We start from the raw sequence: 12,422 nt of genomic DNA on the forward strand, positions 1-12,422 counted from the left end.
TTTCTATGGTCTCTGAAGGCGTGTGGCTCCATCTAGCCGCAGGCGGACTACTACAAGTTATTAAAATCTCTCGACGAGGCTCTTCATATAATCACGATCGAACTTCACTTACAGGTAAGTTCGTTTGATCGTACAATTCTATTTCACGTTTCTCGGCAGACTTCCAATCAATCAGTTCACCAGCATATTCAACCACAAATTCTCCTCGGAGGAATGACTGCGTTGTAATCATTCCTCGTCCTTTATCTTCAAAATATTTTATACTCAAGCCCTCTTCAGCTCCATTTTGTATTTTAGATTGAATATTGTGTTCTTGTTGTGCCATTACATTTTTTTCATTGACCCGAGGAATCCGCCGATTAAGAATAAACATTTTTATTTAATTCTGAACCATAGCACCCTTCATCAACATTCAACCTCACTTATTTATTATTGTCTATATGGTGAAATTCAGATCAGTGCGGCCGGCTAAATTCACATCCAGTAAGATCTTTTGTTAAAAAAGATATAAAAAAGATCCCATTTTCGAAAGAGATATTAGGGAAAAAACTTGAATTGAAAAAAGTTGAACTCGAAAAAGTCTCAACTGACAATGAGAACAAACTTCCAGGGGAACGCCAACAGATGGTATTGAAAAAATGGGCACCGTGAATGGGCATTTTCATGAGCAATTTTTGCGAAAATGAATGCGTGTTTTAAAATGTATTCCCCGCCTGAAATAGGAAATCAGAATGGTCATTGAATCTAGATACGCGGTAGCGTATCAGCCAAGAAAAGTTTTGACCGACTGAGCTAAACATCAGGCCGAGCGCACCGCCTATCTATACACGACAGAACTCCTTCCACTACCTCGAAATGATTTACATTCGGTATAATGAAAACGGGACGACAAATCGGGAAAGTGTCGTTAGTTACATTATATAAATCGCCTATGAGCTTTTCAACGGTGTAACTGTGGTATTTTTTGGATTAACAGCAAAAAAAAGGCGCATAGCAACGAGTTGATATTCACATTCTCGCGATTCACATTATAAACTGTAAGAATCAAGTTGTAACGTTGGCAGCGCCGGTCCAACTGAGCTTCATATCCAACGTTGAAGTGTTGCCACCAGTGCATTTGAATGTGGGTTGTGATGTTGTTATGGAGAACCACAGAAAATGTTCTTCTTCACGTTAAATCACTTATTAAAATGAAATGGAAATTCGACTCGGTGTTCTATTTTGTTTTCTCTCGTCGAAAATTCGAATTTCATCCCGCCATATCTATATTCAAATGAGGACCTCGGACATAAAGGTAGTTTATGCACTGTTTGTGAGGTTATCGGTTTATGTTTGGAATGTGACAAAAGGGAGATGTGTCGAAAATATTGTGTGATCAAGTATTAAATGTCTGTGAATAGTTAAATTCGAAAAGAAAATATTTATTTTTCTCCGAGTGTAACAGAAACTGTTTTCATTCCGTGGAAAAAAATTCACTAAATTAAGTGACAGTAAAATGCGAACAATTTTGTGATTATTTAGGAAAAATTAGTAGGAAACAGTGGGATTAAATGGATACTTTGAAACCTTTCCAAAATGTTGATGTCTTATTGAAGTGCTGATGAAATAGATTTTTTTTATTAATTAAACTATAGTCAACCCCTTTGTAATAAGATTAGACTGAGCTCAATCAATAAATTTGTTCCTTGGTTATAAATATTGAAATAAGAAGCCAGAAGAGTCCATTCCACCCAATTTTTCCTTAATATTTTTCAAAACAAAAAAAAACAAAAACAGATGTTTTCAAAAAGAATTCTATGTGAACATTTTGTTCGACTATTCCTATAAGGAAATCAGTTCGTCTCTCCACGAAATACAATCCATATAGGAATCATCAGAGCAAAAATGGAATGGATGGATGTTAATAGATGATTAAAATTTGAAATTCGGTGGAGAGAATAAATCTTGAGTAGAACTGTTTATTTCCCTCCAATTCAAAAAAAGGTCTATCTTATGAAAAATGAATCAGTTAAATTGAATTGAAAAGAACAAATTTCACCGGATGTAAAAACAGTCCTTGCTTATTTTGATGAAATAATGAAATCTGCCTAAAAACACAACATCAAATGTTTTTGCCAAGAAAAAGTCTTGTTTGATTCCTACTGGGAAATCGAAGTTTTTGAAAAATACATAGAAATAAAAAAGGAAGCCAAGTTAGGAATTTCGAATAAATGGTGATAGTGCACATTTAGGTTTCTATAAGAAAAATAGTTCTCAATGGTGTACCGACTGTAATGGTTAGGTGGGTGAGGTGTTACTCCGGCGGACATCCAAGCTAAGCAGCGTGGAGCTGGGTTAGTACTTGGATGGGTGACCGCTTAGGAACACCCCGCTCGTACAAAAAATTACGGGCGGTAGGCACGGTGTAGCGGCCTAGTGTCTCCATCTAGTCAGTGTGACAGGTGGATACATTAGGGCACTGCACATTCTGCCGGCTATGCGACTGGGGTTTTACATGAATTTCCGTGCAGTCCTAGCTCGAATGGGGCACAGCTAAGAGTAAGACGGCCATGATACCGCAGATAACAATGAGAGGAAAAGTAAAGGAGGGAAGGCAGGCTAGAGGAGGGGTTTCAAATCAAGAACTACTTCGATAAAACCAACGAAATAGAAAAATAAAAAAATAAAAATAGTTCTCAATGGAATAAGTGTTCTAAAAAAATTCTCCATGCAATAAAAAATCAGTAGGAGCAGGACCAACGTTCTTGGCGCGAAGTTTTTCAATTCACTGTCTGTATCAATCTATTCCTCCATCCTTTGATCTGTGCCAAGGACGTTGGTCCTGCTCCTACTGATTTGTTATTTCATGGAGAATTTTTTTAGAATACTTATTCCATTGAGAACTATTTTTCTTATAGAAACCTGAATGTGCACTATCACCATTTATTCAAAATTCTTGACTTGGCTTCCTTTTTCATTTCTATGTTAAAACATTGCACATAAAAATTAAAAACTCCAACTCCTCCAAATTGTTCCCAAATGGAATTGAAAAATAATTTTCAGCGGGGGCTGTGATATCCAAAATTTGTATGCCTCAATTTATTATAAGGTAAAATAATTTTGAAATTGTTTTAATTAATTTTAATTTTATTTGGAGGACGTTTCATCATTTGAACTTGATTAAAAATTCCAAAGACATTAGAATCGAGTCCGACAGTGATGAAATGTCCCACTCAGCATGCCCCCATTATACCATTTCAAGGTTCGCACGCGGAGAAACGATTAAAAACCAATGAATCAAAACCCCAAAACCGAATGAACTACTTCCCCAATAAAAATCAAAAGAGTGGAAAAAGTCATAGTGTAGCGTTTAGGATATTTGGACGGGAAACTAAATAACTAACTAGACCCAATAAACGAAATATCAAAAAGGTTTATTAGTCGCAGCGTTCGAAATATATACAAGTAGGAAGCTAATTAAAGCGGAGATTATCAGGCGATAGCCGGTAGACAGCTGTCCAACGGGATAATGCGAGTGCTCGTCGCGAGTGTGCGTGTGGCCCGCCGGGGTGGTATGCGAGTAACCGGGTGTCCGTGTCTGCTGATGTAGCTAGTCGCTACATGTCTTCCTTACTGGGGAAAAACGTAGTTTTCAAGTGCAAGTCCGTGAAAGAAAAAAAAATTCCGGTTTTCTGAGAGGGTTGATCAGGGCGCTAGAAGTATTTCTCCACTCGCTCGTTGAATTTTACTTTCCTCCCAGGGCTGGTGATGGCTGCAGTGGTCGAATTGGGGGCCAGTGCAGGTTCCTCTCGTGGGCGTTGTTGTCGTTCCGGTTGTGTTGGTGCTGTTGGAGGCTCAGGCTGCGGCGGCGGTTCCGGCAGGGAGTTCATATCCTCTGGCAGGATATACGCGGGCTTGAGTCTGTCGATGGAGATGGGTGTATCTTGCAGATAGTTACTCCTCCCCAGTGCTCTGGAATGAACGACGTAATGTTTTTCGTGCCTACTAACAACTCGGTACGGTCCCAAGTACGGAGGGGCATGATTATGAGCCTGAGTGTCCGAGTGTATGAACACGTGTGAGCAGTTAGCGAGGTCTTTAAAGGTGAAGATGGGTCTGTTCCCGTGTCGAGACATCTGCGTTGGTGCTACTGCTGCAAAATGTCTTCGAAGGTCTCTGAGGACCTCGGGGGCTCCTCGGCTGTCAGTTGGCGTGAAAAATTCACCTGGAATGCGTAGATTTTCGCCGTAGGTGAGTTCAGCCGGAGTGCTTTGAATGTCTGGTTTCCAGGCGGTGCGGAGTCTCAGTAGGACCAGCGGCAACGCCTCGTACCAGGATTCCTTGTGGCAACGAAGCGAGGACTTGAGCTGTCGGTGAAGTCTCTCGACAAGTCCGTTTGCTTGAGGGTGTAAAGGCGTGGTAAGTTTGCGTTCGATCCCGAGTAATTGCGTGAGCTGCTTGTAAATGTCAGCGATAAACTGGCCTCCCCTGTCCGAAGTGATCCTGAGAGGGACTCCGAACCTGGCGATCCAGTGATATAACAGAGCGTGGATTACTGTTGTAGTCCTGATGTCTGGAAGCGGTATGGCTTCGGGGCACCGAGTGAACCTGTCGATGATTGTGAGACAGTCTTTGTAGCCTTTGGATAGTGGAAGTGACACCAAGTCGATGTGAATATGCACAAAACATTGAGTAGGGAGGTTGAACTCTGCTATCGGCGTTGACGCATTTCTGCCGACTTTATTAGCTTGGCACGGCAGCCAGTGCTTGCTCCATTCTAAGCAGTCTTTGTTGATCCCAGTCCACACGTAGCGGTCCGTGACGAGCTTGCGTGATGCTCGGCCTCCAGGGGGAGCTAGTGAGTGCAACGAGTTGAACACTCGTTTCCTCAGCGGTTCTGGGACGAACGGGCGCAGCGTACCGGATGGAGAGAGATTGCAGTACAATCGTACGTCCATTCCTGGGAGCCTGACCAGCTGCAGGTTGAGGTTGCCGTTGGGATTTCGCAGGCTCTGCTGCAGTTCAGGGTCTTGAAGCTGTGCTTGAGCAAGTTGTTGGTTGTCAATGGCCTCGGAGATGGCTTCTATGCGTGATAACGCGTCCGCCACGATGTTCTCAGCCCCAGCGATGTGCCTGATGTCCGTTGTGAATTGTCCAATAAAGTCTAACCTCCTGAATTGCCAAGGAGAGGCTTTTTCTGGCTTCTGCTGAAAGGCGTGAGTCAGAGGCTTGTGATCCGTGAAGATTATGATATGTCGACCTTCGAAGATGTGATGGAAATGGACAACGGCTTCGTAGATCGCATGTAACTCTCGATCGTATGCTGCGTGTCTGGTGTCGAAGAGGGTGAGTCTTTTACTGAAAAACGCCAGTGGCTGCCAGGAGTCGTGATGTCTCTGCTGGAGGACTGCTCCGATGGCGTGGTCCGAGGCATCAGTAAGGACAGCCCACTCTGCTTCTACATTGGGGTGAGATAACAGAGTGGCTGAAACAAGTGCCCTTTTAATCTCGCTGAAGGCGAGCTCGAGTTCCAGTGTCCAGTTGACAGGGTGTTTCCCTTTTACCTCGGGTCCGTGATTTATGGCGTTTAGAGGTGCGAGAATGCCTGCTACTCCTTTGAGGAACTTTCTGTAGAAGTTGATTGCTCCTAGGAATCTGCGAAGGGCTTTTAATGTAGACGGTCTCGGGAACTCGAAAAGATCTTTCACTCTGTCCCTAGGCGGTTGAATCCCGTGGGCGTTGATCGTGTGACCTAGGAATACCACTTCGGGTTGGCCTAGAACCGTCCTGGCGACATTGAATACTCGGCCAAAATCATGTAGACGCTGGAAGAGTATCTGTAGGTGTTCTCGATGTTGTTCAGGAGTTGCAGATGCCACTAATATGTCATCAATGTAGGGGAACAGGAAAGGCAGATCCTTGGTGACCTCATCTATGAGGCGTTGAAAGGTTTGTGCCGCGTTCCGAAGTCCAAAGGTCATAAAAGGAAACTCGTCCGAACGGTGTAATTATTGCCGTTTTCTTGATGTCCTCCGGCGCAACCGGTATTTGGTTGAATGCTTTCACGAGGTCAATGGTGGAATAGATTGTTGTACCGTAGAGATTCGCAGCGAAATCGTCAAGATATCGAACCGGGTACTTGTCCGGGATGGTCCTGAAGTTCAATGCCCTATAATCCCCACAGGGTCCCCAACCTCCGGTTTTCTTCGCAGACAGATGGAGTGGTGAGGACCATGAACTCTCGCTGGGTCGAGCAATTCCTAGCTTTGGCATGCTGGAGAACTCTGATTTAGCTATTTCCAGTTTGTCGGGTGCTAATCGTCTTGCTCGAGCTGCAACCGGAGGCCCAGGTGACGTTCTAATGTGATGGACTGTAGAGTGTTTGGCGTTCTTCAAGAGTCCTTGAGGTTTTGTGATCGTAGGGAACTTCTTGAGTAACGACGCGAATGGGTTGTCTTCGTTGATTTCTTGTATTTTTATCGAAGATCTGTCGTGACCAGCCACTTGACCTGTCGATGCGAGGCCAGTGGTGCTGTCGATGATCCTTACGTTTCTTAAATCCGGGAGTAAACCGTAGTGGTGGAGGAGATCCGCACCAATGATGGGTTTGGATACCTCTGCCTCCATGAAGCGCCACGTTACGTCCCTACGGAGACCTAGGTCCAGTGAAATTGGCCTGAAACCATAGGTGTTGATAAGGGTGTTATTTGCGGCGAATAGCTGGTAACCAGTAGCTTCTCTCTATTTTGTGTATCGTCCTCGAGGGTAGACCGAGACATCGGAGCCTGTGTCCACGAGATATTGGATCTTCGTGGATCGGTCTGTTATGTAAAAGCGACGGGATTTGAGAGGAGAGCGATGCTCCGTCGCTAGCAGCTCTCGTTTGCGTTTCCCTGGAATCTGCACCCTGGAGCACAGTTACGTGCTCTGTCACCGTATTTGGTGTGGTACCAACAGGTCTGCGTTTCCTTGAAGAGATGATTCTGGGACCTGCTTCGGGAGCGGTTTTTACCAGATGAATGTGCACGTGAGTGAGAGCGTGAGCGTGAATTCTGCGTTTGGAGAGCAGCGACCTGTGCCGTGAGCGCTGCGATTTGCTGCATAAGTAGTGATTGCTCTGAGCTCGAACTCGGTCTCGAAATTTCATTCACGGTGTTTGGGTGGTACGTTTCATGGAGTTTGTCTGCGACCTTTGCCAGGTCATCAACGAGAGGGGCTGGTTGGACTACCAAGATGGCCCTCATCTGCTCCGGTAGGTGTGACAGCCAGCGTGCTTTGAGAACCTCTTCGTCGATGTCGGGGACTAAACTTCTCAAATGTCTTAAATACTGCGAAGGCGTCCTGGATCCAATGCTCTCCTTGTCGAGCAGCTGGATGAGGCTTGCTTGTTTCGATTTTGTGTATCGTTCAATCAGGGCGTTTTTGAGTTTCTGGAAGGGTGTTTGGTAATCTGGAGTGTTGATTACATCCTCAACCTCCGATGCTGCTTCAGTCCCAATTAAGGGCAGTGTTCGGTAGAATTTGTCTATTTCTGTGACAATGCCGTAGTTTCTAAACTACGCTTCCAATACGTTGAGCCATACCCTACACTTGTCCGGATCGATTTTGGCCGTCTTGATTTGGAGTGGAGTGCCTGCAGTCATCGTTGTGACTGTTGGTGTTGTGGCCGTCTGGTCGGTTGTTGTCATATTGGACAGAAATTGACGGAAATAAAAATAAAAATATGTTGATGCTTGTAACAATTACTCACGAATGTAATGTTGGCCCTGAAACAAAACGCTAAAGAAAGTCTTTGTTACCACGCTGACGCAGCACAACATCCATGGGGGGTGCTCAGCAATGCCTCAGCGAGTGGGAAAAAGGACAACACTACACTCAAGGGTTCACTTGAATCACCTGTCACTCAGCGTGGTGTGTCTGTGTCACTTGCGTACCCATACGTTGCACTGTGTGATGGTGGGTTTTGGTGAGGTGAGAGAATTGGCGGGGGTGCGTGCGCACCGTGGGCGGGGTAAGAGTTTCGGGAAGACGACGGGTTATCGATTTTTCCGACACCTGACGCTTTGATACCTCTACTCCCGCGACGCCATATTTGCAACTCGATGTATGCTTTGCTGGAAAGATTTATGAGTTATTTTCTTTCACAGGAGTATAGCACTTCACTGTTTTTATCACTCGCGAAATGCCGCGGCGAGGGGGTCAGCCGTCACGTTTTCTGTTCACTGAGTTACTCGGTGGAAAAGACGTGGTTTGGAGCTGAGATACGTCCCGGTTTAAGTACGCGCACTCGCAAGCGTTTTTGAAAAACTTGTTGCACTAACGCGGATTTTCCCGATTTTAAGTGTTCGTGGTGATCACGTCGGGGTCACCAATGTAGCGTTTAGGATATTTGGACGGGAAACTAAATCACTAACTAGACCCAATAAATGAAATATCAAAAAGGTTTATTAGTCGTAGCGTTAGAACTATATACAAGTAGGAAGCTAGTTAAAGCGGAGATTATCAGGCGATAGCCGGTAGACAACTATCCAACGGGATAACGCGAGTGTTCGTCGCGAGTGTGCGTGTGGCCCGCTGGGGTTGTATGTGAGTAACCGGGTGTCCGTGTCTGCTGATGTAGCTAGTCGCTACAATAGGACATTTTCCACCAATTAAAAATGGACTCGTTGCAGCAGTAGAGTTGCAGTAGAGTCATTAGTAGAGTTGCCTCAGGAAATGTCTGATCTTGTATGTTTAGGACTTGGGTTTGGAGTCAATGAAGATTAAGAAAAGTTTAGATTACCTGAGTAAATTTTTTAAATTGAGAGTTTCTGGGAATTTAGAAAAAGATGTAGGTAATAAATTCAAAAGCACGTTAGGTGATTGTTTAAAAGGTCACATGGAGAAGTTGGTAAAAAAGCAATACAAATGTTAAAAAATTTATGAAAAGTAATAAGGAGGTTATTATAACTAGGGTAGATAAAGGCCAAGTAACGGTTTTGTTGGATGTAAAAGACTACTGCAGGTTCGGGGTTGCTTTACTGCAAGATATGAATACATATCTGGAGGCACCTTTACAGTACGCTCAGATGACACAGAGTGTAAATGATCAATTAGTTGCAAAATCGAAGCGTGATGGCTACATTGGCCAGCTCACTTTTGATACCTTAACGGTGAAAATTTTAGTGATACCGAAATTATATATTTTGCCCAAAGTTCACAAGCCTCAGTTGGCTTTCAGGCCAATTGTTTCTTCAATCAACAGTCCATTGTATGAATTAGCTAAATATATTTCTCGTATTTTATCACCATTGTGAGCAAAAATTTCGTCGCATTTAAAAAACATTTAAGATTTAATTGATAAATTAAAACACGTAATTATTCCAGAAAATTATGTGCTGGTTTCATTTCATGTGTTAAGTTTGTATACGAATGTACCTTTTGAATTGGTCACTGACGCAATAGTAAAATGCAAAAGTGAATTAAAATGCAGTCTTCCATATGAAGAAGTAATTAAAGCAATAGATACGGTTACGAATGATACTTTCTTTTCTTTTGCTGCTAAGATTTACAAGCAAGTATTCAGATTGCCAATGGGTTCTCCATTAGCACCTATTTGTGCAGATCTAGCAGTGGGTCTGTTGTAAGAATCAGTTTTGGGTAAGCTTCGCAGAGAATTTCATATTCCATTTGAATCCTTATATGGATGATATTGTTATGTGCATTTCACACGATAAAAATCAGGACTTTTTGCAGATATTTAATGATTATCATCTCAGGCTTAAATTCACTCATGAGATTGAATTGAATAGTTGTTTACCTTTTTTGGATGTCCTACTTATCAAGGAGAGTAATAGACTCTGCTCCAGTTGGTATAGAAAACCAACGTGGAGTGGAAGAATTTCAAATTTCAATTCCATACATCCTAATACACAAAAGCGAGCGATTGTGACCAACTTAACAGACAGGATGCTTAGGCTTTCTGATAACAAATTTTGGGATGAGAATTTGGCCTTTATTAGGAAGGTTTTAATTTTCAATGATTATCTGGCACAATTTTTCAATAGTTTGATTAATAATAATGGTTCAATTGATTTTCAGCTCCAACATTAAAGACAATAGTTGTGAGGCAATTACTTTCAAGAAAACATTAATAGTTCCATTTGCGCCAGACTTAACTGGCAATCTTAAACGTTGTTGTGCACTTTATGATGTAAAGCTGATTTCATCTAGCAGCAGGAAATTAGGTTTAACATTTGGATCCACGAAGGATAAAATACCAAAGGATCAGAGGTCTAGTGTAGTGTATAAAATACCGTCCAATACTTGTGATAAAGTTTACATTGGCCAGACAACGAGATATTTTGAGAGTAGATTAAAAGAGCACATGAGAAGTGAAAAGAATCCGGATCTTTATTGTTCGGGTCCATCGGATCATGTAAAAAGCTAAGCACATAAATTTAATTTTGAAAAGTCAAGTATTTTAGTTTCGGTTAAAGGGAAGGATAAATTGGACATTCTGGAAATGTATCATATCACTAAATATAGCGATAAGACTGTCAATTTCATTAACGAATGTAAAAAGTTGGGTACAATATATGATCCGTTGATTAAGGTTGACGATAAATGAATGATGACTAATTTGTATTATTTTTGACAAGACACAGTGTGATTAGAGTTTTCATGATTGAGTTCATAAATGAATTGTAAACCAGCCCTTGGTGGTACTAGTCCATATGTTGGGTCTGTTGTGTGTGGTAATTGTCATGTGGGATTCAATTTGACTATAGTATTTTTAAGTGAGATCACAAGAAAATAATTTTTTTTAATGTTGTAAATAAAGAAGAGGAATAAGGGGTTGTTATTATATTTCAGACACTGGTGAGTTGCATTATGTGATTAGAAACTTGGATGATTAGTTAAAATAGATGCAATATTTGACTGGTTGTGATTTGCAGGTTAGGATGGTGAACGTAATTGCATATGGATAGTTGCTGGCTACGGGAGGGGAATGAGAGGAGACTGAAGAAATGTGATTGCATGGAGGACAACAAATTAGTCAGGTATTTCTGCCTGTATCCTGCATAGGTAGGACAGATCAGTAGAAAGTGCTCCACAGACTCCAAAGCATCCATATTGCAGAAACGGCAAACGGAATTGGGCGTCAGTTGGAAGGTGTCACCATGAAGTGTGAAACGGCATGTGAAAATGTTCGCCAGCTTTAACTGGATGGCAACTCTCGTTGCACGGGTGCCAACTTTATAGTGGAGATAGTGGGCAGACTGGTCTAACGGGCTTCTGACGAGCTAGATCTGGGAGGAACTTGAGCCCAAGTAGCTCATATAGTCGCTGGCGTGGAGATGGGTCATCATAGCTTCGAGGAATACTCGTTTTTGTGCGATCCAGAAGTTCAGATCCAGGTTCTCGAACATCAAGGGGAAACCGACTGATGAGAAGATCTCGTTCGTCTTGGTCACCCAGTTGAATCTGGGTGAGTTGGCCGGACTATGTGAGAGGCGGCTCAGTTCCAGGTGGCAGATGCGGGGCGAACGCTTATGGATCATCTGGAGTATCCTCGAGATCCAGTCTCAGATGAAGTTCAGTGCCCGGATTGCCAGGTGTTGGATACTCAGTTCCAGTCTGATTTGCTAGCCTGGGGTGTTCCTGGGGAGTAAGAAGATTCGTTTAGAATAATCTATTTGTACTTTATCGATTTCGTCCAGGAAATGTGGACCCCAGGACTGGAAACCATACAGCAGAGTAGATGAGACCAGGCTATCGAACAGTCTGATCCTGGAGAGCCAGTCGTCTGCTTTTGTGCATTTAAGGATGGTAGTTGCAGCACCAATTGCTCTCTTTGGTTTCTGGGTGGCTGAGGTTGCGGCTGCCTTGCCGTTCATGGTACTATTCATGGTATCATATCTGTGATGTAGGCTACGAACAGGAGAGGACTCAGTTTGCCCCCTTGTAGGACTCCCTCAGTGACTTCAAACTGCTTGGTGTAGTCCAAACCCAGATGGACTTTGACTGAGGCGTTGTCATACATGTTGTTCAGCACTCTCAGCAACTTTCCGCTTAGACCCATGATGTCGAGCTTTTTCCACAAGAGGTGATGGAGAACTGACTCAAAGGCACGTCTGAAATCAATAAAGATACAGTAGACAGCATTACCGCTGAGTCTCAGCTTCGATTGCTCAGCAGTGAAGAGGGAGAAGGCCTGATCAAGACAACATCTGCTACGGCGAAACCCTGCCTGGTCCTCAGGGAGTAGGAGACAGGATTCAAGCCAGGCTTCTAAGCGGTTGGGTAGGATGCCAGTGTATATCTTGAAGATATTATTCATGAGATCTATACCACGATAGCACAGGGGGACTTCTGGGTTCCCTTTTCTTGAAGATCATGGATAGAGAGGCCTTAGGTCAGGGCTCGGGGATTTTTTCATTCCACCAGACGTCGTTTAGCAG

General features: G+C 43.1%; 1 protein-coding gene across 1 annotated transcript in view; it reads right to left on the minus strand.

The window, feature by feature from the left end:
* Positions 1-325, minus strand: part of LOC114841630 (N-lysine methyltransferase KMT5A-like) — a 6,534-nt gene extending 6,209 nt beyond the window's left edge. Inside the window, exon 1 of the mRNA XM_029126687.1 lies at positions 135-325. Coding sequence (XP_028982520.1) covers positions 135-325 — 191 coding nt within the window. The remainder of the gene's footprint in view (positions 1-134) is intronic.
* Between the last annotated feature and the right edge of the window lie 12,097 nt (positions 326-12,422).

This window comes from Diachasma alloeum, unplaced genomic scaffold, assembly GCF_001412515.2.
Source record: "Diachasma alloeum isolate Michigan unplaced genomic scaffold, Dall2.0 Dall_scaffold_01316, whole genome shotgun sequence".
NCBI classification, from domain to species: domain Eukaryota; kingdom Metazoa; phylum Arthropoda; class Insecta; order Hymenoptera; family Braconidae; genus Diachasma; species Diachasma alloeum.